Consider the following 26,438-nt stretch of genomic DNA (forward strand, 5'->3'; position numbering starts at 1 on the left):
GTTAGCATTAGCGAATATGCATTTACAAGCGTCTGTGTTAGAAATATTTACTTACAATGGCATCATTTTTGTATTGTTTCAGTTCTGTAAATTCAACAAAATGATTGGGGAGCAGGTTTTCCAGGACACTTGACTTATGTTTAATTTGATCAGCCGTTTTACTGCCATGTTACAGACACTGTTTGGACACATTTAAAGGCCTACTGAAACCCACTACTACCGACCACGCAGTCTGATAGTTTATATATCAATGGTGAAATCTTAACATTGCAACACATGCCAATACGGCCGGGTTAGCTTACTAAAGTGCAATTTTAAATTTTGAGCGAAATATCCTGCTGAAAACGTCTCGGTATGATGACGTCTGCGCGTGACGTCACGGATTATAGAGGACATTTTGGGAGAGCATGGTGGCCAGCTATTAAGTCGTCTGTTTTCATCGCAAAATTCCACAGTATTCTGGACATCTGTGTTGGTTAATCTTTTGCAATTTGTTCAATGAACAATGGAGACAGCAAAGAAGAAAGCTGTAGGTGGGAAGCGGTGTATTGCGGCCGACTGCAGCAACACAAACACAGCCGGTGTTTCATTGTTTACATTCCCGAAAGATGACAGTCAAGCTTTACCATTGGCCTGTGGAGAACTGGGACAACAGAAACTCGTACCAGGAGGACTTTGAGTTGGATACGCAGACGCGGTACCGTGAGTACGCATGCAGCTGCGGCTTCCAAACATTTGATCGCTTTCCTGTACGTGTGTGCCGCTATGTGCATGTCATGTACGTAACTTTGGGGACTTTGGGGAAATATATGTGCTGTATGAACTTTGGGGAGGTGAACGGTACTTTGGGCTGTGGGATTGAGTGTGTTGTGCAGGTGTTTGAGTTGTATTGGTGGGTTATATGGACGGGAGGGGGGAGGTGTTTGTTATGCGGGATTAATTGTTGTGGCTAATAGAGTATATATATATATGTCTTGTGTTTATTTACTGTTTTAGTCATTCCCAGCTGAATATCAGGTCCCACCCGCCTCTCACAGCATCTTCCCTATCTGAATCGCTCCCACTGCCCTCTAGTCCTTCACTCTCACTTTCCTCATCCACGAATCTTTCATCCTCGCTCAAATTAATGGAGAAATCGTCGCTTTCTCGGTCCGAATCGCTCTCGCTGCTGGTGGCCATTGTTTACAATCATGTAAACAATGTGCAGATGTGAGGAGCTCCACAACCTGTGACGTCACGCTACTCGTCTGCTACTTCCGGTACAGCCAAGGCTTTTTTATCAGCGACCAAAAGTTGCGAACTTTATCGTCGATGTTCTCTACTAAATCCTTTCAGCAAAAATAAGGCAATATCGCGAAATTATCAAGTATGACACATAGAACGGACCTGCTATCCCCGTTTAAATAAGAAAATCGCATTTCAGTAGGCCTTTAAGGTATGTAAAACATTTACAAAATCTTTCGTATTGGTATATAGCTGCGGCTTATAGTACGATGCAGCTAGTATATGTAAGAATATTTTTTATTCTAAAAATTGGGGGGGGGGGTGCGGTTGCGGTTTATCATAGAGAAAAACTTTTTAGTGAAAGTATTAAAAAAATTATGGATTGAGGATAAAAAATATTAGACACCATTTTTCAGCATTTTTCTTCCTGATACTAAAAAAAACATGTTTGTAATATTTTTTTAAATACTAAAATGATTCGCACATTGTTTGACTTCTTCACAGCACCATTGCACTAGTCTCCACATATTGAAATGATGTGCACAAATGTTGAAATTAAATTAAATTGCATTATTGTAGCGTTATTAATACTTCAAAGCAGTGCATAATCAACCCGGTTCTTAGTGAAAGAGCAGCACAGTTCTGATTGGTGGAAGCGTCATGTGACTCAGGAGCGGTCAAACCTGCCAGATGGCTTCCTTTGCTACTGACTGAACTTAATGTTTTCACAACAAACAGTTTTACCGCGTTTCTTCCCCCCCCCCCCAAGTCAAAAGCAGTTCGGCAGATCATTGAAGCTGTGAATTGCTGTGTTGCATTTTCTAAGACATCTAAAGAGATTTGGCGTAGAAAATGAAGGCAGGAGTGCAGCTTCCTGGCGCCAGTTGTACATACAAACATGCTTTCAAGCCCAGCAAAGTCACCATGAAGTCACAAAGCACACTTTTTTACTTGTTTTCATCTGCTGCCAGCATTCCTATTTTTTTCGTATTACTTTTTGCATCTTTTTTTTTTTGGCCATTCTGTTGCTTTGGGCTTTACATTCAACAAATACAACTTAGACATTCCACCAACTCACTGCATCCCTCGGAAATAAAACAAGCTTTTGTTCTGTTCTGCACATTAATCAGATTTTCTATTTCATAAATATATTTTAAAGCAATTTAAACTACTTTGAACTAGGGTTGTACGGTATACCAGTACTAGTATAGTATTGCGGTACTAATGAATCAAAACTGGTACTATACACTGTTTGAAACAGAGGACCCTATTGTATTTCTAGCGTTTTATTATTATACCGCCGCCTCTTTGAGCTGTGATTTGACCCCCTTAACATGCTTCAAAACTCACCAAATTGGACACACACATCAGGACTGGCGAAAATTGCGATCTAATCAAAAAACCAAACTCCAAAACTCAAAATCGCGCTCTAGCGGCCCCTAGGAAGACAACACAGACAAAACTGCCTGTAAGAATGTCGTAGAGACATGAAACAAAAACCTCTATGTAGGTCTCACTTAGACCTATATTTCATACACTGACAACCCCCAGCAAAAATCAACAGGAAGTTTGCAATTCCCCCTTCAAAACAAAAGTTGTGTAAAAACAGACCTTTTTTCAAACATTATCTCCTCTGAGCGCGTTTGTCGTGTCGGCTTCACATTAGCACAGGAGAGAGATCGAACCCTTCTGATTAAAAGTTGATGAAAGAGTTTTAATTACTGCTCCGGTTTGGATTTTATGAGCCCTCAAAGTCGGTCCCGTCCATCGCTGCTTGCAGCTTTAAAGGGGAACATTATCACCAGACCTATGTAAGCATCAATATATACCTTGATGTTGCAGAAAAAAGACCATATATTTTTTTAACCGATTTCCGAACTCTAAATGGGTGAATTTTGGCGAATTAAATGCCTTTCTATTATTCGCTCTCGGAGCGATGACGTCACACCGGGAAGCAATCCGCCATTTTCTCAAACACATTACAAACACCGAGTCAAATCAGCTCTGTTATTTTCCGTTTTTTCGACTGTTTTCCGTACCTTGGAGACATCATGCCTCGTCGGTGTGTTGTCGGAGGGTGTAACAACACAAACAGGGACGGATTCAAGTTGCAACAGTGGCCCAAAGATGCAAAAGTGGCAAGAAATTGGACGTTTGTTCAGCACACTTTACCGACGAAAGCTATGCTACGACAGAGATGGCAAGAATGTGTGGATATCCTGCGACACTCAAAGCAGATGCCTTTCCAACGATAAAGTCAAAGAAATCTGCCGCCAGACCCCCGTTGAATCTGCCGGAGTGTGTGAGCAATTCAGGGACAAAGGACCTCGGTAGCACGGCAAGCAATGGCGGCAGTTTGTTCCCGCAGAAGAGCGAGCTAAACCCCCTATCGACCCTAGCTTCCCTGGCCTGCTGACATCAACTCCAAAACTGCACAGATCAGCTTTCAGGAAAAAAGCACGGATGAGGGTATGTCTACAGAATATATTAATTGATGAAAATAGGGCTGTCTGCACTCTCAAAGTGCATGTTGTTGCCAAATGTATTTCATATGCTGTAAACCTAGTTCATAGTTGTTAGTTTCCTTTAATGCCAAACAAACACATACCAATCGTTGGTTAGAAGGCGATCGCCGAATTCGTCCTCGCTTTCTCCCGTGTCGCTGGCTGTCGTGTCGTTTTCGTCGGTTTCGCTTGCATACGGTTCAAACCGATATGGCTCAATAGCTTCAGTTTCTTCTTTAATTTCGTTTTCGCTACCTGCCTCCACACTACAAACATCCATTTCAATACATGCGTAATCTGTTGAATCGCTTAAGCCGCTGAAATCCGAGTCTGAATCCGAGCTAATGTCGCTATAGCTTGCTGTTCTATCCGCCATGTTTGTTTGTATCGGCATCACTATGTGACGTCACAGGAAAATGGACGGGTGTATATAACGATGGTTAAAATCAGGAACTTTGAAGCTTTTTTTAGGGATATTGCGTGATGGGTAAAATTTAGAAAAAAACTTCGAATAATAAAATAAGCCACTGGGAACTGATTTTTAATGGTTTTAACCCTTCTGAAATTGTGATAATGTTCCCCTTTAATTATTATTATTTTTAACGGGCATGGTGCGTCGTCACGTCGTGACATAGCTGGGTTTACGAGCAGAGGAGCATGTTCGGCAGCGCACAATCACAGAGTACTTTCAAGCAGACAGAAAAGGGAGAATAAACGCATTTTGGCCAAAAATCTGAGGATAAAGGTGAAGATATGACAGTGAAACGCCCTCAGGAAGAGGTGCTTTGAAACATGACTAGCTAGTTAGCAGCGAACATTCATCCGCAGTCAGCAGTGTTTTAGCTACTTCTAAATCACTAATCCTCGCCTCCATGGCGACGAATAAAGTCAGTTTCTTACAAGATTACAATGATTTGCAAATCCTTTTCAACCCATGTTCAATTGAATGCACTACAAAGACAAGATATTTCATGTTCAAACTCATAAACTTAATTTTTTTTTTTGCAAATAATAATTAACTTAGAATTTCATGGCTGCAACACGTACCAAAGTAGTTGGGAAAGGGCATGTTCGCCACAGTGTTACATGGCCTTTCCTTTTAACAACACTCAGTAAACGTTTGGGAACTGAGGAGACACATTTTTTTAAGCTTCTCAGGTGGAATTCTTTCCCATTCTTGCTTGATGTACAGCTTAAGTTGTTCAACACTCCGGGGGTCTTTGTTGTGGTATTTTAGGCTTCATAATGCGCCACACATTTTCAATGGAAGACAGGTCTGGACTACAGGCAGGCCAGTCTAGTACCCGCACTCTTTTACTATGAAGCCACGTTGATGTAACACGTGGCTTGGCATTGTCTTGCTGAAATAAGCAGGGGCGTCCATGGTAACGTTGCTTGGATGGCAACATATGTTGCTCCAAAACCTGTATGTACCTTTCAGCATTAATGGTGCCTTCACAGATGTGTAAGTTACCCATGTCTTGGGCACTAATACACCCCCATACCATCACAGATGCTGGCTTTTCAACTTTGCGCCTATAACAATCCGGATTGTTCTTTTCCTCTTTGGGCCAGAAGACACAACGTCCACAGTTCCCAAAAACAATTTGAAATGTGGACTCGTCAGACCACAGAACACTTTTCCACTTTGTATCAGTCCATCTTAGATGAGCTCAGGCCCAGTGAAGCCGACGGCATTTCTGGGTGTTGTTGATAAACGGTTTTCACCTTGCATAGGAGAGTTTTAACTTGCACTTACAGATGTAGCGACCAACTGTAGTTACTGACAGTGGGTTTCTGAAGTGTTCCTGGGCCCATGTGGGGATATCCTTTACACACTGATGTGGCTTGTTGATGCAGTACAGCCTGAGGGATCGAAGGTCACGGGCTTAGCTGCTTACATGCAGTGATTTCTCCAGATTCTCTGAACCCTTTGATGATATTACGGACCGTAGATGGGGAAATCCCTAAATTCCTTGCAATAGCTGGTTGAGAAACTCATATGGAAACGGGGTTTGTACAATAGTTCCAAGCTTTTCATCGCTAAGTTGTTGAGTAGGGTTGTCCCAATACCAATATTTTGGTACCGGTACCAAAATGTATTTCGATACTTTTCTAAATAAAGGGGACCACAAAAAATTGCATTATTGGCTTTATTTTAACAAAAAATCTTACGGTACATTGAACATTTGTTTATTACTGCAATTGTGTCCTTAAATAAAATAGTGAACATACTAGACAACTTGTCTTTTAGTAGTAAGTAAACAAACAAAGACTCCTAATTAGTCTGCTGACGTATGCAGTAACATATTGTGTCATTTATACACCTATTTTATCAACATTATGAGGGACAAGTGGTAGAAAATGGATTATTAATCTACTTGTTCATTTACTGTTAATAATATCTGCTTACTTTCCGTTTTAACACGTTCCAACTACACTTATGTTCAAATGTAATAATCACTTATTCTTCTCTTCTTTGATACTTTACATTAGTTTTGGATGATACCACAAATTTGGGTATCGATCCGATACCAAGTAGTTACAGGATCATATATTGGTCATATTCAAAGTCCTCACGTGTCCAGGGACGTATTTTCTCAGTTTATAAACATAATATAAACCTTAAAAAAACGAAAATATATTTTGTGATGCTAAAAAAATCTAGTAGTAGTATGGACTAGATACGCACCTGTACTTGGTATCATTACAGCGGTAAGGTGGAGATGCACCCATGGTGAGCTACGGTGTGTAGTGAAGCATGTTTAGCTATTCCTCGTCCTCCAGTGATAATAATACTTGTAAGAAACTTACTTTTAGAAGTAGCTAAAACACTGCCATGTCTTAAAGCACCTCTTCCTGAGGGCATTTCAGTGTTATAACATCACTTTTATCGTTAGGTTTTAAGCCAAAATGTGTCCGTTCTCTCTTTTCTGGCTACACACTGTGTCTGCTTGTAAGTACTCTGTGTGTGTGCGCTGCCGAATATGCTCCCCTGCTGGTAAAACCAGTAATGTCACAACGTGACGACGGCGTGCCATCATGCCCGTTAAAAAAAAAGGCGGCGGGAACCGGTACTTTTTAGAGGCGGTATATTACCGAATATGATTCACTAGTATCGCGGTGCTGTACTAGTACCGGTGTACCGTACAACCCTAGAAATGGAAGGAACTCCACTTGTTTGTCAAGTTGGCCATCTCAGGTGTAAAACGTCCATCCATCCATCAATTTTCTACCGCTTGTCCCTTTTGGGGTCGCGGGGGATGCTGGAGCCTATCTCAGCTGCATTCAGGCGCCACCTCATCACAGGGCCAACACATATAGACAGACAACATTCACACACTAGGGCCCATTTAGTGTTGCCAATCAATCTATCCCCAGGCGCATGTCTTTGGAGGTGGGAGGAAGCCGGAGTACCCGGAGGGAACCCACGCAGTCACGGGGAGAACATGCAAACTCCACACAGAAAGATCCCGAGCCCGGGATTGAACCCTTCGTATTGTGAGGCACATGCACTAACCCCCTGTTCCACCGTGCTGCCAGGCGTAAAACGTAAAAAAACAAAAACAAATTAGTGACTGATGCTGAGCATGTCAATTTTATTTATTAATTTTTTTTGGCATAAAAAAATACAATCATGCGTGCCTACGGACTGTATCCCTTGAAGACTGTATTGATTTATAATGTAGGAACCAGAAATATTAATAACAGAAAGAAACAACCCTTTTGTGCGAATGAGTGTAAATGGGGGAGGGAGGTTTTTTGGGTTGGTGAATAGAATAGAATAGAATGGACTTTATTGTCATTATATTTGCATATAACGAGATTAAGGACTCCAATTTAAGGTGCAGTAGTGGGAACAAATATAAAATAAATAAATAATAAAATAAAATAAATTACAGGCAATAAAGAAAAAAAACTAACCATTGAAATAAACAGACTACTATCCAATAAGAATAATAAACAATCCTGGAAAACAGGGGTCCCCAAACTACGGCCCACAGGCCGGATCCGGCCCCCCAGCATCCAAAATCCGGCCCACGGGAAGTCCCAAGTTACATTTTTTTTTTTCTAAAGGGCAACATGCAGTCTGCAGGTGTACCTAATGTTGTGGCCCTGCAGTCATTCACAACTCCTCCAACACGAACATTATTGTTTTTGCACTTTTTGGCTTCTTATGAAATAACTTTTTTAAATAGATTCAATCTTGCACGTGGAAAGTTTAAGTGTGGGCTTTAGTTGATATAGCACTCCCGTCAGGGGTTGCCGTGCATTCTACGGCGGGGGTGCAGGAGGCGAGCCTCAGCCAGTGCGTCTTTTGCAGCCGTTTTATGATCGCTCAGCACAAGAAATACTTTACACACATACAGTTGTTGACAAAATACACTGTACATTATATACCTCAGCTAACTAAACTATGGAAATGTATAATATAATTCATATAGCAATACGGTCTCACTGCACAGCAGGCCAGCAGTTAGCCGAGTCCGCAATCCATGGTGAGGCACAACGCAGTGACGTGCCTCAACTGGCTGCTGTTCACCGCACCATCTCTTCTCAGTAATTGAACGGCAAATGTGAAAATTCAGCGATTTTAAATAAAAATAATCTAAAACGGGTGAAGTTAAATGGAAAATAACTTTATAGTATAATCACTGGATACATATAACAATTTAATTAAAAAAAATTATTTTTACAATTTTTTTTCTTTCCATGATGGCAGGTGAGGCCCTGCCTCACCTGCCTCTAGTGACTGCACGTCACTGATATATACATATATATTAGGGATGTCCCGATCCGATATTTGGATCGGATCGGCTGCCGATATTTGCCAAAAATTGCGTATCGGCAAGGCATGGGAAAATGCCGATCCAGATCCAGTTTTTAAAAAAAAAACTCTGGTCCGTGTTTTCCAACGCACCAATTTAAATAATACATTCCACTTTTCTGCTGCTCCGTAAGTTCCGTTCCGCATTTTCCAGCACACCTTCAACACATCCACAATTGTCACGCAGTTGCTTTTAGCTGCTGGCATTACACGACAGGCTCTTCTCACACTTTCCTGTGTCTCCCTCTCACAGACAGACAAGCGCACCTTCTTACACACGTCACATACTGTCACGTCATACGTCACATACTGTCACATACGTATACGTCCTCTCCCAGCAGAGAGGTAGCAGCATGGCTAACGTTAGCTGTGATGCTAGCGCAGCCGTGCGAGCAACGCTCCCTCTAAGGTGCTCGCATATCAAACTCTTTTGGCTGTCTTTTTGACACTTACATCCGGCGCCCCCCTCCACACCCTGGATTATAAATAATTCAATGTGATTATCTTGTGTGATGACTGTATTATGATGATAGTATATATCTGATAGTATATATCTGTATCATGAATCAATTTAAGTGGACCCCGACTTAAACAAGTTGAAAAACTTATTGGGGTGTTACCATTTAGTGGTCAATTGTACGGAATATGTACTTCACTGTGCAACCTACTAATAAAAGTCTCAATCAATCAATCAAAACACATAGAATCATCATACTGCTGTGATTATATGCATCAAGTGTTCATTCAAGGCTAAGGCAAAATATCGAGATATATATTGTGTATCGCAATATGGCCTTAAAATATCGCAATATTAAAAAAAGGCCATATCGCCCAGCCCTAGTTCAATGATGCCATTTCTGTTTGTCATGTATAATTTTGTCTATTTTGTGTTTATCCTTGAATAAACAGGTCAGTTTCTTGTTACCAACCATTGTGTATTATTCAAACTCCCCTAATTCAGCTGGCTAGTTGTTATCAAGAGTACTAAAACCCTTTTCAACATGATTCTGACAACTAAGTAGGCTAAATAACTTTAAACTTTAATACATGCTCGGATAGGCCAGTATCGGTCAGTATCGGTATCGGATCGGAAATGCAAAAACAATATCGGGATCGGATCGGAAGTGCAAAAACCTGGATCGGGACATCCCTAATATATATACATACATATATATATACACATATACATATATACACACACACACACACACACACACACACACACACACACACACACACACACACACACACACACACACACACACACACACACATATATATAACCCAATGCGGCCCCCGAGTCAAAAAGTTTGGGGACCCCTGCTGTACAATATACAAAACACTATAGAAATACAAAATACTGTACAATATACAGAACAAGACAAGAGTACTTGTCTTGGTGCACTAATTGTAAGTGTATCTTGTGTTTTTTATGTTGATTTAATAAAAAAAATAATTTAAAAAAATACATTTTAATTTTTTTTTTTAATTCCTGTGCGGCCCGGTACCAATCAATCCACGGACCGGTACCAGGCCGCGGCCTGGTGGTTGGGGACCACTGAATTACACAACTAAAAACTTGTTCCCACCATTTTTATTTCCCTCAGTAATGTGTGTATTGGTGAGGAAAAAGAGGCACTGATGGCGTACAGGTGTACGCTCCGATAGTGAATGGATTTGCCATTAGATTGGAAGCTCTATTTTGCTCTTTAACGAGAAGTGGGAGTGTCGCGGTATTTATAGTCACCCCCCAAGCCAGACTGATTAAGCGTAACGCGATGCTTCTATCCCGAGGCGAGTCGGCAATGTTGGAGGCACTTGGGCACGTGTAGCTAGCGAGCTAGGACCAGGCGCCAACTCAAAGTAAAGGCCTCGGCCACATTGCTCGTATTGATTAGATAAACAATGTTCTCCTTTTAGTGAGGCTTGCTGGGTTACAACTCGGGACGGGTAGTGAAAACATCTCCAGCCCGCAGCTCCGAGTTCAACAGCTTCACAAACAGACGGGGCCAAGCGTTAGGGACATAACGTGCCGATTATTTCACAGAAACTCGTGGAAGACGTTTTGGTCTCAGTAAAACAAGCGGGATATTGTTTACGTGGTGGCTTCACCGCAGCCTGAGAACCTCGCTCAATTTTATTACTTAATAAAAGCCATCATCTGAAGAAGTTGGGTCGCGACTAGTTTGTGGAGGTTTTCTGCGAGCACACACTCCCCAGGCTTGTGGTGGCGGATCTCCGCTCCCACATGACCGCTTGTATATGACACAAAACGCACTCCTCTGTTTCGGTGTGTTGTGAAGCGGAGGTGTCCTGGGCATGACGTTAAAGTCAGGGGTGTAACGGTACACAAAAATTTCGGTTCGGTATGTACCTCGGTTTAGAGGTCACGGTTCGGTTCATTTTCGGTACAGTAAGAAAAAACAAAATATACATTTTCTGGTTATTTATTTACCAAATGTGCAAAATCTTCCATCAAAAATATTTTTCTTAGTGGAATATTTGATGTGAAGTAATGGGAACCTTGGATAGGTCAATAATTCATAATAACATTGATTTTGATTCAATATTATGTTTTGAGCAATGACATTTTAAAAGAAAAAAAAAACAGCTTTGTTTTGTTAGTCAACATTGCAACTTTTTTTTTAAATTACATTTAACCTTTAAGCTTTTTTATTTCACTTTTTTTATGTTTTTGTTTATTAGGGACCGCAATGTCCCTTTGGGACAGAGGACCCTATTGTAATTGTAAGGATTTATTATTATTATTCCGCCGCCTCTTTGAGCTGTAATTTGACCCCCTTAACATGCTTCAAAACTCACCATATTTGACACACACATCAGGATCTAATCAAAAAACCAAACCCCAAAACTCAAAATTGCACTCTAGCGCCCCCTAGGAAAAAACACAGACAAAACTGCTTGTAATTTTCGGTAGTAATGTCATAGAGACATGAAACAAAAACCTCTATGTACGTCTGCTTTAGACCTAGATTTCATACATTGACATCGTTTAGCAAAAATCAACAGGAAGTTGGCAATTCCCCCTTCAAAACAAAAATGTAGTAAAAACTGTCACTTTTGCCTCTTTGAGCTGTAATTTGACCCCCTTAACATGCTTCAAAACTCACCATATTTGACACACACATCAGGACTGGCAAAAATTGTCATCTAATAAAAAAACCAAACCCCAAAACTCAAAATTGCGCTCTAGCGCCCCCTAGGAAAAAACAGACAAAACTGCTTGTAACTTCCGGTAGGAATGCCGTAGAGACATGAAACAAAAACCTCTATGTAGGGCTGACTTAGACCTAGATTTCATACATTGACATCTTTTAGCAAAAATCAACAGGATGTTGGCAATTCCCCCTTCAATACAAAATTTTAGTAAAAACTGTCACTTTTGCCTCTTTGAGCTGTAATTTGACCCCCTTAACATGCTTCAAAACTCACCAAACTGGACACACACATCAGGACTGGCAAAAATTGCGATCTAATAAAAAACAACAACTCCAAAACTCAAAATTGCGCTCTAGCGCCCCCTAGGAAGAAAACACAGACAAATGCTCCTAGGAAGAAAACTCAGACAAAACTGCCTGTAACTTCCAGTAGAAATGTCTTAGAGACATGAAACAAAAACCTCTGTATAGGTCTCACTTAGACCTACATTTCATATATTGACAACCCCCAGCAAAAATCAACAGGAAGTTGGCAATTCCCCCTTCAAAACAAAAATGTAGTAAAAACTGTCACTTTTGCCTCTTTGAGCTGTAATTTGACCCCCATAAAATGCTTCAAAACTCAACAAACTGGACACACACATCAGGACTGGCAAAAATTGCGATCTAATAAAAAACAACCCCAAAACTCAAAATTGCGCTCTAGCGCCCCCTAGGAAGAAAACACAGACAAATGCTCCTAGGAAGAAAACTCAGACAAAACTGCCTGTAACTTCCAGTAGGAATGTCTTAGAGACATGAAACAAAAACCTCTGTATAGGTCTCACTTAGACCTACATTTCATATATTGACAACCCCCAGCAAAAATCAACTGGAAGTTGGCAATTCCCCCTTCAAAACAAAAATGTAGTAAAAACTGTCACTTTTGCCCCTTTGAGCTGTAATGTGACCCCCATAACATGCTTCAAAACTCAACAAACTGGACACATACATCAGAACTGGCAAAAATTGCGATCTAATAAAAAAACAACAACCCCAAAACTCAAAATTGCGCTCTACCGCCCCCTAGGAAGAAAACTCAGACAAAACTACCTGTAACTTCCAGTAGTACAAAAACCTCTGCGTAGGTCTCACTTAGACCTACATTTCATATATTGACAACCCCCAGCAAAAATCAACAGGAAGTTTGCAATTCCCCCTTCAAAACAAACGTTTTGTAAAAACCGGTCACCTTTTTTCAAACATTATCTCCTCTGAGCGCGTTTGTCGTGTCGGCTTCAAACTAGCACAGGAGAGAGATTGAACTCTTCTGATTAAAAGTTGACCAAAGAGTTTTAATTACTGCTCCGGTTTGGATTTTATGTGCCCTCAAAGTCGGTCCCGTCCATCGCTGCTTGCAGCTTTAATTTTAATAGTATTTTTAGAATGTGCCGTGGGCCTTTAAAACATTAGCTGTGGGCCGCAAATGGCCTCCGGGGCACACTTTTGACACCCCTGCTATAGATAATAAAAAATGTAATCTGATAAATCTATGGATGAAAAGCAAAAACCTGGCGACGCATGCGCGTTTATCATAACTCTCTCTCTCTCTCTGTCTCTGCCCCTCCCTCACCAATGCTGCTGCGCGCACAATTTGTTTGGTTTTTAACCCCTTCTTAACCCTGAACGTACATTGAAAATCCACGCAACCCTAACTCAAAATGCCGGACATTTGAGGCATTTAAGAAACTCCGCCCTGACAGCTCCACAAAAGAGGACATGTCCGGTGAAAAGAGGACGTATGGTCAGTCTATCCTAGCCCGGTTGTTGCTAGCATGCCGTGTGTTGTGCCTCGGTGTGCATTGTTTACACAACGTGCGTTACGCTACTTAATATGTCCGTGTGGAAACTCGTTCGGTACACCTCCGAACCAAACCGGAACCCCCGTACCGAAACGGTTCAATTCAAATACACGTACCGTTACACCCCTAGTTAAAGTGCATCCGGCAGTGGAGGCTCCTCTATGGGGTCTTGGGGCACTAAGAGGTTAACCCCTTTACTACTGTTACCCCAGGTGGCCCTTGGCAAAGGCCTAGTGCCTGACTGCCCCCTAGCCAGGGATACGGTGAAGACCTCAACGGCGACGGTAGTTTTAAGTACTACCACAACGGCTGCGACGGCGGAAGAAGGCTGCAGCAGAAAAGGGTCCCCAGTCGTCTTGGACTCCATGCCACTGGACCCTGACCCGATTCTGTCAAGGATCGTGTGGTGACTGTCTGTGCACCAGTCTCCCCACGTAAAACAAAGTCACGCACAGGCATCCTCCATAAAGGGATACCCCCCTACCAGTAGGATCGTCATACTTGTTCCGAGTGACCGTCGATGATGATGTGAAGCGGAGTTACCATGCATACTGCCACAGATCCAATTCAATTTGTTTAGGAGCGAGGGTGAACCGGAAGCCCCAAATCCACAAATAGATAAATATATGGTCATCTGTAAAACTTTTTTTTTTGAAGACACCACGTAGAGGTCAGTGCTCACACACTACGAATCGAGGAAAAAGTGATGTACTTTACAGTGCCAGACACTTTCATGCAACAGGGGTAGGTGTTAATGAATACTAGGGATGTCCGATAATGGCTTTTTGCCGATATCCCGATATTGTCCAACTCTTTAATTACCGATGCCGATATCAACCGATATATACAGTCGTGGAATTAACACATTATCATGCCTAATTTGGACAACCAGGTATGGTGAAGATAAGGTCCTTTTTATATAACATTGAAATAATTAAATATTGAAATAATTAATCAAATCATTAAATATTAGGGATGTCCGATAATGGCTTATTGCCGATATCCATACACTATACTTAATTACCGATACCGATATCAGCCGATACCGATATATACAGTCGTGGAATTAACACATTATTATGCCTAATTTGGACAACCAGGTATGGTGAACATAAGGTACTTTTTTAAAAAATGAATAAAATAAAATAAGATAAATAAAGTAAAAACATTTTCTTGAATAAAAAAGAAAGTAAAACAATATAAAAACAGTTACATTGAAACTAGTAATTAATGAAAATGAGTAAAATTAACTGTTAAAGGTTAGTACTATTAGTGGACCAGCAGCACGCACAATCATGTGTGCTTACGGACTGTATCCCTTGCAGACTGTATTGATATATATTGATATATAATGTAGGAACCAGAATATTAATAACAGAAAGAAACAACCTTTTTGTGTGAATGAGTGTGAATGAGTGTAAATGGGGGTGGAAGGTTTTTTGGGTTGGTGCACTAATTGTAAGTGTATCTTGTGTTTTTTATGTTGATTTAATAAAAAAAAAAATAATAAAAAAAAACAAAAAAAAACGATACCGATAATAAAAAAACAATACTGATAATTTCCGATATTACATTTTAACGCAATTATCGGACATCTCTAATGAATACCAAAGTAAAACTCCAGATGGTTAGTATTACCGTTTTAGATTAAAATAACATGATTGATAACCGTCCTTTGATTAACTCGCAGATTGCGAACTTAAATGCTAACATGAAAACAAGAGACATTAACTTCTTTCCCCATTTAGAATCGACATACCCCAATCCAAACTTATACAAACACAATACTGTCGGCGCAACTAAGTAGTTTCAAGTTTCAATTTTTTTCAAGTTTATTCACAATACAATATAACAATTACAATAGTAGGGAAATATCATCATTTAAAGATGTTGGTACGTGAAAGGGTCCCCCAAATAAGCTAGAAGAAGCTTTTGACAGGGGGTCCAGAGGATAGTATATACATGGAATGATGAAACATGGTAGCAAGCACAACAACAACAACAAAACAACGCTATATGATTAACACAAGATAATAGTACTAAAGCAAGCATACACATACATACATACCGTACATTCATTCAACCAAGTAGTCCACATTAAACCTACAAGCAGTGCTTTCTTAGTACAGAGTAGGGTGGTACTAGCATAGTATCGCGATACTAATGAATCAAAAACGGTACTACACTCTGTTTGAAAAGTACCGATTCACCATATTTTTTTTACAGGCATGACGGCGTGTCGTCGTCACATCGTGACATTGCTGGTTTTTACGAGCAGAGGAGCATGTTCGGCAGCGCACAATCACAGAGTACTTACAAGCAGACACATTGTGTAGACAGCAAAGGGAGAATGGACGCGTTTAGGCTTAAAAACTAACAATAAAGGTGAAGCTATAACACTGAAACGCCCTCGCTTCACTACACACCGTAGGAGGATACAATAGCTCACCGGCGTCACAATGTAAACGAACGCCATGGGTGGATCTACACCTTACATCCACTGTAATGATACCAAGTACAATAGCGTATCTAGTCGATACTACTATGATTACATCAATATTTTTTAGCATCACAAAATCTTTTTAAAATGTATATTATGTTTATAAAGTCAGTAAATATGTCCCTGGACACATGAGGACTTTGAATATGACTGTGGAGGGGGGCGTGGCCTGCGGGCCTGCCGCGGAACGGGGTGTGCAAGGACCGGCCTCAAAGACAACGACAGGTGAGTAGATTGCCCGGCTGGGCCTTGTTATCTAATCACCTGTCGCCTTTATTAGCAGCAGCCGGAACGAGACAAGTTGTTGGAGTTGGAGGTGCTGATGAGCGGACGCAAGGGAAAAGACATTTTGCTGGAAAGCAGAAACCTGTCGATATTTATGCAAAAAAAACAGTGTTATACCCTGAATTCCGGGCTCTCCTGGCAGTGTGTGGTGGTCCGAAGAACCCACTAGAGGGCAATGACCAATGTATGATCCTGTAACTACTTGGTATCGGATCGATACCTAAATTTGTGGTATCATCCAAAACTAATGTAAAGTATCACACAACAAAAGAATAGGTGATTATTACATTTGAACAGAAGTGTAGATAGAACATGTTGAAACAGAAAATAAGCAGATATTAACAGTAAATAAACAAGTGGAATAATAATACATTTTTACAGTTTGTCCTTCATAATGTTGACAAAATAATAGGTGTATAAATGACACAATATGTTACTGCATACGTCAGCAGACTAATTAGGAGTCTTTGTTTGTTTACTTACTACTAAAAGACAAGTTGTCTAGTATGTTCACTATTTTATTCAAGGACTAAATTGTTCTTAGATTGCAATAATAAACATACGTTTAATGTACCCTACATTTTCTGTTAATATAGAGCCAATAATGCCATTTTTTGTGGTGCCCTTTATTTCGAAAAGTATCGAAATACATTTTGGTATCGAGACAACTCTAGTACAGAGTGATCGTTCTATACTCAGAGGAATGAGAGACAGTGGAGTTTATATGGTGTGTCAGAAATAATAACAATAATACATTTTATTTACACACTTTTCATTTAAATAAATCTTAAAATGTTAGAGTACAAATTAATATTTAAAACAATAAAAGCTTTTAAAACAGATTCAATACTATGAATGAAACATTATCAGTGAAGCCTAAGAAACATAAAACCTGCAAAATATTTTGGTTACTTTTAAAAAAGAAAAACTTTTTTTGACCATTTTAATTTATAGAAGGTAATATTAACCATCAGGTGTTTTAGCGCAGTTATCATTATTACTGTTTATCGTTACATCCCTATTTCAGATACATTTTGAACATAAATGAATAGATACGTTTTATAAATCATATCATAACACCATTTATGTTTAACACTACAATTCACGACAATGAACATTAGACTAAAAAGAAATTAGGGGTGTGCGATTAACATTAGAAAGTAAATTACCGGGCCATGTTGTATAAAAATTGTTCATATTATTTATTTTGTGTGCCATTTGCACCAAAAGGTCAGCAAACATTCCGCGAGGAGGGGAAAAACATTGAACTGCAATACGAGGTGTTCACAAACTAGTGTTTCACATACATTCATATACAAACCCCGTTTCCATATGAGTTGGGAAATTGTGTTAGATGTAAATATAAAACGGAATACAATGATTTGCAAATCATTTTCAACCCATATTCAGTTGAATGCACTACAAAGACAACATATTTGATGTTCAAACTCATAAACTTTATTTTTTTTTTTGCAAATAATAATTAACTTAGAATGTCATGGCTGCAACACGTGCCAAAGTAGTTGGGAAAGGGCATGTTCACCACTGTGTTACATGGCCTTTCCTATTAACAACTCTCAGTAAACGTTTGGGAACTGAGGAGACACATTTTTTAAGCTTCTCAGGTGGAATTCTTTCCCATTCTTGCTTGATGTACAGCTTAAGTTGTTCAACAGTCCGGGGGTCTCCGTTTTGCTATTTTAATCTTCATAATGCGCCACACATTTTCAATGGGAGACAGGTCTGGACTACAGGCAGGCCAGTCTAGTACCCACTCTCTTTTACTATGAAGCCACGTTGATGTAACACGTGGCTTGGCATTGTCTTGCTGAAATACCGTATTTTCCGCACTATAAGGCGCACCTAAAAACCACAATTTTTCTCAAAAGCTGACAGTGCGCCTAATAACCCGGTGCGCTTTATTACGATTCATTTTCATAAAGTTTCGGTCTCGCAACTTCGGTAAACAGCCGCCATCTTTTTTCCCGGTAGAACAGGAAGCGCTTCTTCTTCTACGCAAGCAACCGCCAAGGAAAGCACCCGCCCCCATAGAACAGGAAGCGCTTCACCCGCCCCCATAGAACAGGAAGCGCTTCACCCGCCCCCGGAAGAAGAAGAAAAAACGCGCGGATATCACCGTACGTTTCATTTCCTGTTTACATCTGTAAAGACCACAAAATGGCTCCTACTAAACGATCCGGGTCATAAAAAGACGCAATCTCTCCATCCGCACACGGATTACTACCGTATTTCACAGCAACTGAACCGCACTGTGGAACGGGAGCACGTACGGTGAATATTCGCTCCACAGGGAATGAGAAGTCATCCTTCACTGTGGTTCTAGCTTGCCATGCTAACTTCCACTCATGGTGATATTCAAAAGGAAGACCTTGCCAAAAGAGACCTTTCCAGCCGGCGTCATCATAAAAGCTAACTCGAAGGGATGGATGGATGAAGAAAAGATGAGCGAGTGGTTAAGGGAAGTTTACGCGAAGCGGCCGGGTGGCTTTTTTCACGCTGCTCCGTCCATGTTGATATATGACTCTATGCGCGCCCACATCACAGATGGTGTCAAAAAACAAGTGAAGCACACAAATACAACACTCGCCGTCATTCCGGGTGGATTAACCAAAGAACTCCAACCGCTGGATATTGGTGTCAACAGGGCATTCAAATCACGACTGCGAACTGCGTGGGAAAAATGGATGACCGAAGGCGAACACACCTTCACTAAGACGGGCAGACAACGCCGGACAACATACGCCAACATCTGCCAGTGGATTGTAAATGCCTGGGCAGATATTTCTGTCACAACTGTGGTCCGAGCTTTCCGGAAGGCAGGATTCACAGAACTGCTGCACAACAACAGCGACACTGAATCCGATGATTTCGAAGAGACGGAGCCCGCCATTTTGGAAGCCACGCTAGCGCAACTTTTCAATTCGGACACCGAAGACGAAGAATTCGAAGGATTTACCGGTACGAATGAAGAATAACTTCAGAAAGTGAGCGCTATGTTTATTTTGTGTGTTGTGTGTTGTGACATTAACGTTCGAGCAACATTACCGGTATGTTGCTATTGCTCTACACCATTTTGAATTTTACTATGTTTGTGATTGCACATTTGTACATTTTGGGACAGAGTTGTTAGAACGCTGGTTTTCAATATATTATTAAAGTTTGACTGAACTATCTGACTGTTTTTTTGACATTCACTTTAGCGCAGCGTTTTTTTGACATTCACTTTAGCGCAGCGTAGGCGCGGCTTTTAGTCCGGGGCGGCTTATTGGTGGACAAAATTATGAAATATGTAATTCATAGAAGGTGCGGCTAATAATCCGGTGCGCCTTATAGTGCGGAAAATACGGTAAGCAGGGGCGTCCATGGTAACGTTACTTAGATGGCAACATATGTTGCTCCAAGACCTGTATGTACCTTTCAGCATTAATGGCGCCTTCACAGATGTGCAAGTTACCCATGTCTTGGGCACTAATACACCCTCATACCATCACACATGCTGGCTTTTCAACTTTGCGCCTATAACAATCCGGATGGTTCTTTTCCTCTTTGGTCCGGAGGACACGACGTCCACAGTTTCCAAAAACAATTTGAAATGTGGACTCGTCAGACCACAGAACACTTTTCCACTTTGTATCAGTCCATCTTAGATGAGCTCAGGCCCAGCGAAGCCGACGGCATTTCTGGGTGTTGTTGATAAACGGTTTTCGCCTTGCATAGGAGAGTTTTAACTTGCACTTGCAGATGTAGCGACCAACTGTAGTTACTGACAGGGGGTTTCTGAAGTGTTCCTGAGCCCATGTGGTGATATCCTTTACACACTGATGTCGCTTGTTGATGCAGTACAGCCTGAGGGATCGAAGGTCACGGGCTAAGCTGCTTACGTGCAGTGATTTCTCCAGATTCTCTGAACCCTTTGATGATATTACGGACCGTAGATGGTGAAATCCCTAAATTCCTTGCAATAGCTGGTTGGGAAAGGTTTTTCTTAAACTGTTCAACAATTTGCTCACGTATTTGTTGACAAAGTGGTGACCCTCGCCCCATCCTTGTTTGTGAATGACTGAGCATTTCATGGAATCTACTTCTATACCCAATCATGGCACCCACCTGTTCCCAATTTGCCTGTTCACCTGTGGGATGTTCCAAATAAGTGTTTGATGAGCCTTCCTCAACTTTATCAGTATTTATTGCCACCTTTCCCAACTTCTTTGTCACGTGTTGCTGGCATCAAGTTCTAAAGTTAATGATTATTTGCAAAAAAAAAAAAATGTTTATCAGTTTGAACATCAAATATGTTGTCTTTGTAGCATATTCAACTGAATATGGGTTGAAAAGAATTTGCAAATCATTGTATTCCATTTATATTTACATCCAACACAATTTCCCAACTCATATGGAAACGGGGTTTGTATATGTAGCGGCCCGCCACAAGTATATTAAGGACCACCACAGGTAAAAGATGACAGTTTTTCGTTTTTATTTCACGATTTTGCAATACAAGTTTGAGGTTTGAGCAACAGGCTTCCGTAGGAGGTCGCCGAGACAAAATTCCAGCCTGTGGGTCCAGAGACCGGAGACTACCGTATTTTCCGGACCATAGGGCACACCGGATTATAAGGCGCATTCAATCAATCAATCAATCAATGTTTATTTATATAGCCCTAAATCACAAGTGTCTCAAAGGGCTGCACAAGCCACAACGACATCCTCGGTACAAAGCCCACATAAGGGCAAGGAAAAACACCCCAGTGGGACGTCGATGTGAATGACTATGAGAAACCTTGGAGAGGACCACATATGTGGGTAACCCCCCCCCCCCTCTAGGGGGGTCATATTATGATATTTTTCTAAATGTAAAAGATTTCCTTGAAGGTCTACATCAGTGGTCCCCAAGGTACCGGTCCGTGGATCGATTGGTACCGGGTCGCACAAGAATTTTTTTATTTAATTTTTTATTAAATTAAATCGACATAAAAAACACAAGATACACTTACAATTAGTGCACCAACCCAAAAAAACCTCCCCCCCATTCACACAAAAAGGTTGTTTCTTTCTGTTATTAATATTCTGGTTCCTACATTATTTATCAATATATATCAATACAGTCTGCAGGGATACAGTCCGTAAGCACACATGATTGTATTTTTTTATGACAAAAAATAAATAAATAAAACAAATTAAAAAATGAAATAATTACCATACCTAGTCATTCCTCAAACACAATTTTTTTTTTTTTTTTTTTGAGGCGGCTCAAACAACAAAACTAAAATATAAAATACAAGGATAGTCAAAGTTTGGGACAATACAAAAAAAAAAAATTAGTCGGACTAAGCATTAACGTAACTCATAGTCTCCTTCGTTGGTTTTAAGTATAACAACCTGGCGGAGGTGGACATTGTAGTCCCTTGTGTGGTGTTCGGGTCTTTTTATTAAAAGAAAAATTACACAATTAATTAATTTTTCAAACTGAGACTCACTGACCTTCGCTCATTTTCTGTGAAGGACATATATCAGAATACATATTTAATGACCACACACCATACACATTTCTATTACATATAAGATGTCCGGGTCCACTGGACCCGGGGCTAAGAGAAGTGTGAAAATTGATGTTCTGTGTACCACACACACCCACCCACCCACAGCAGGCCTAGACAGGAGGAGGACAGAGTGTAGGTACACAGAACAACAGAGGGTCAAATGTGCGAGAAAATGAGAGCAGACGGCGTTGACAAACAATGTTGCAACCTTGTGTGGGAACCGCAGGTGCAGAAACACAAAAATAGAATCCCTGCGGGATGCAGAAACTGGCAGAGAAATTTTCCGTGCAACGTTCATATTGTTGTTGCTCAGCCAGCTTTTTTAATGCCTCACAATCAAACACGTTTATGTTAAAATACTGAACAGATGTTTATTGGGATATGGCAGTGGTTCTTAACCTGGGTTCGATCGAACCCTAGGGGTTCGGTGAGTCGGCCTCAGGGGTTCGGCAAGACACGCCCGACTCATCGTGTAAATAAAAACTTCTCCCTGTCGGCGTATTATGGATACCCCCAAACAATGTTCCCTCTAATTTTCCATATGTGTGAGCAAACGCAAAAACTCCTTGAGCATTCGCTGGCGCGCATGTGAGCGACGTCAGACGTGCACATGCACTGTGGTCACACCTGCAGCACACCTGTCCCAAACCTGACTAAATAACAAGTTCAATGTTTTATTGTTGTAATCAAATGACAGCAGTCATTTCCATGATATTATTTTCTAATATAAGTGTTTTGGCCCACTTGCAATGACTATAACGTATTGTTTTTCATGAGTTGTGTACTAGTATTATATGTCTGGGTAGGGGTCCTGCTTTGGAAATAATGTGTATCCCTTTCAGATATCGCATTTAGTTCCCACTAAAACATTCACATGTTGCACAATGAGATGTAAACATTGGATTATGTGTACATTCCCGTAACTTTGTTTGTAAAATATATCTTTATTAGTATTTCTTTAATATAATAACATAATTGTATGATTACGGTTCGGGTTCGGTGAATGCGCAGATGAAACTGGTGGGGTTCGGTACCTCCAACAAGGTTAAGAACCACTGGGATAAGGTAAACATCTATTCAGTATTTTAACATAAAAGTGTTTGATTGTGAGGCATTAAAAGCCACAAAATGCAACGGGTCCATCAGACCCACAAATATGAACATTACACAAGGGTTAAGTACGGATATAACAACCTGGGGGAGGAGGACATTATAGTCTTCTTGGTTGGTTTTTATGTACAGGTACAAGCTCCTTCAGCCTCCTTCCCGCACTGTGCCATTCAAGAACTCCTTCAATCCACACTCCATCCAACAAGTGTGTGTGTGTGTGTGTGTGTGTGTGTGTGTGTGTGTGTGTGTGTGTGTGTGTGTGTGTGTGTGTGTGTGTGTGTGTGTGTGTGTGTGTGTGGTACACAGAACATCAATTTCCACACTTCTCTTAGCCCCGGGTCCAGTGGACCCGGACATCTTATAAGTAATAGAAATTTGTATGGTGTGTGGTCATTAAATATGTATTCTGATATATGTATACGGTGCGGCGTCTTCACAATCAAACACTTTTATGTTAAAATACTGGACAGATGTTTATTGGGATAAGGTAAACATCTGTTTAGTATTTTAACATAAACATTGTTTGTCAACACTGTCTGCTCTCATTTTCTCGCACATTTGACCCTCTGTTGTTCTGTGTTTAGTATTTTAACATAAAAGTGTTTGATTGTGAGGCATTAAAAGCCACAAAATGCAACGGGTCCATCAGACCCACAAATGCTGGCTGAGTAACAACAATATGAACACAAGGGTTAAGTACGGAAATAACAACCTGGCGGAGGAGGACATTATAGTCTTCTTCGTTGGTTTTATATATACAGGTACAAGTACAGACACAAACACCTGGTCAGCAAAAGTATCAAAAAGACTCAGTTGGCTCCGGGAAACACTTGAAGGCCACCGTGCCTTCATATTTGTGTGATTATTGGAGCGAAGGCAGACAAACAGCTCATTAAAAATATTAATTATCATCGATATCGATGGTCAGGATGCCACCCGAACGCCCCCCTAGGGAGGTGTTTAGGGCACATTGGGAAGACCCAGGACACATTGGGAAGACTATGTCGCCCGGCTGGCCTGGGAACGCTTCGGGATCCCCCGGGAGGAGCTGGACGAAGTGGCTGGGGAGAGGGAAGTCTGGGCTTCCCTGCTTAGGCTGCTGCCCCCGCGACCCGACCTCGGATAAGCGGAAGATGGATGGATGGATGGATCGATATCGACCAACATAATAGCATTTGTGCGATACAGTGTTCAGCAATATCGCCTAGCCCTAATCATAACATAGATGTTATGAAATATTCACTTTTTTCAATCTTCAGTTAGCATGTCAGCTAACAGGTAGCACCTGCGTTGTCATACCTAAAAAAAATTTTTTTATTTTTTTATTTTTTTTTGAGGCGGCTCAAACAACAAAACTAAAATATAAAATACAAGAATAGTCAAAGTTTGGAACACAAAAAAATAAAAAATTAATCGGACTAAGCATTAACGTAACTCGTAGTCTTCTTCGTTGGTTTTAAGTATAACAACCTGGCGGAGGAGGACTTTGTAGTCTTCTTCGTTGGTTTTTAATGTACAGGTACAAGTACCGACACGAACACCTGGTCAACAAAAGTATCGAAAAGGCTCAGTTGGCTCCGGGAAGCACTTGAAGGCCACCATGCCTTCATATTTGTGTGATTATTGGAGCGAAAGCGGACAAAACACAATCTAAAAAGAGACGTACTCACAATGTTAGCATGAGGGAAGTCCGGAGGACGACATCCGCCGCGCGTTCGGAGGCACATCCGCCTTTTTTTTTTTGGTTTTCCCCTGCTCTTCCCTTTCCTTTAATTCCTTTCTTCTCGCTCCGCGAGTCAACGTCGCGTCTTTTTCCGCCGCGTCCGAAGGGGAAGAAGACGAAGAAGGAGTCGTCGTCCTCCTCTTCCTCCTCCTGCTCGGGGGTTTTTCCCCAGCGAGTGGACAGTGCGCATGCGCGCGGTTTAGCGCCCAAATGGACACATTTTATTAATGAATAAAATAAATTTAAAAAATGAAAAGAATGAATGAAACGTTTTTATAATAGAAATATTATGTTTTTTGTGATGAATTAAAAAAAAAAAATCATTATAAAATATCTAATACTTTCTTTTTAATGTATAAGGTTTTATTTAGCGCCATTTTAATGTATGCAATATAGGCTTTTCTGGACAGTGCGCATGCGCGCAGTTTAGCGCCTAAATTGGACCCATTTTATTATTGAATGAATGAAACGTTTTTTTATAATACAAACCCCGTTTCCATATGAGTTGGGAAATTGTGTTAGATGTAAATATAAACGGAATACAATGATTTGCAAATCCTTTTCAACCCATATTCAGTTGAATATGCTACAAAGACAACATTTTTTTTTTTGGTGCAAATAATCATTAATTTTAGAATTTGATGCCAGCAACACGTGACAAAGAAGTTGGGAAAAGGTGGCAATAAATACTGATAAAGTTGAGGAATGCTCATCAAACACTTATTTGGAACATCCCACAGGTGAACAGGCAAATTGGGAACAGGTGGGTGCCATGATTGGGTATAAAAGTAGATTCCATGAAATGCTCAGTCACTCACAAACAAGGACGGGGCGAGGGTCACCACTTTGTCAAGAAATGCGTGAGCAAATTGTTGAACAGTTTAAGAAAAAACCTTTCTCAAGCAGCTATTGCAAGGAATTTAGGGATTCCACCATCTACGGTCCGTAATATCATCAAAGGGTTCGGAGAATCTGGAGAAATCACTGCACGTAAGCAGCTAAGCCCGTGACCTTCCATCCCTCAGGCTGCACTGCATCAACAAGCGACATCAGTGTGTAAAGGATATCACCACATGGGCTCAGGAACACTTCAGAAACCCACTGTCAGTAACTACAGTTGGTCGCTACATCTGTAAGTGCAAGTTAAAACTCCTCCTATGCAAGGCGAAAACCGTTTATCAACAACACCCAGTAACGCCGTCGGCTTCGCTGGGCCTGAGCTCATCTAAGATGGACTGATACAAAGTGGAAAAGTGTTCTGTGGTCTGACGAGTCCACATTTCAAATTGTTTTTGGAAACTGTGGACGTCAATGAGGAAAAGAACCATCCGGATTGTTATAGGCGCAAAGTTGAAAAGGCAGCATGTGTGATGGTATGGGGGTGTATTAGTGCCCAAGACATGGGTAACTTACACATCTGTGAAGGCGCCATTAATGCTGAAAGGTACATCCAGGTTTTGGAGCAACATATGTTGCCATCCAAGCAACGTTACCATGGACGCCCCTGCTTATTTCAGCAAGACAATGCCAAGCCACGTGTAACATCAACGTGGCTTCAAAGTAAAGTGAATATGGGTTGAAAATGATTTGCAAATCATTGAATTCCGTTTATATTTACATCTAACACAATTTCCCAACTCATATGGAAACGGGGTTTGTAGAAATAGTATGGTGTTTTTGCGA

The 26,438-nt window shown here is 40.8% G+C and overlaps 1 protein-coding gene across 5 annotated transcripts in view; it reads right to left on the reverse strand.

Moving 5' to 3' along the window:
* Positions 1-24,917, reverse strand: part of rgs19 (regulator of G protein signaling 19) — a 72,687-nt gene extending 47,770 nt beyond the window's left edge. For 4 of the 5 annotated variants that reach the window (XM_061924942.1, XM_061924933.1, XM_061924969.1 and 1 more), the window contains exon 1: positions 24,703-24,917. In XM_061924942.1, coding sequence (XP_061780926.1) covers positions 24,703-24,759 — 57 coding nt within the window. In that variant the 5' untranslated portion in view covers positions 24,760-24,917. Of the gene's footprint in view, positions 1-24,698 lie in introns of all 5 variants that reach the window. The other variant, XM_061924959.1, reaches the window with a different exon arrangement.
* Between the last annotated feature and the right edge of the window lie 1,521 nt (positions 24,918-26,438).

The sequence above is a fragment of the Nerophis lumbriciformis genome, linkage group LG01 (assembly GCF_033978685.3).
Source record: "Nerophis lumbriciformis linkage group LG01, RoL_Nlum_v2.1, whole genome shotgun sequence".
Taxonomy (NCBI): Eukaryota; Metazoa; Chordata; class Actinopteri; order Syngnathiformes; family Syngnathidae; genus Nerophis; species Nerophis lumbriciformis.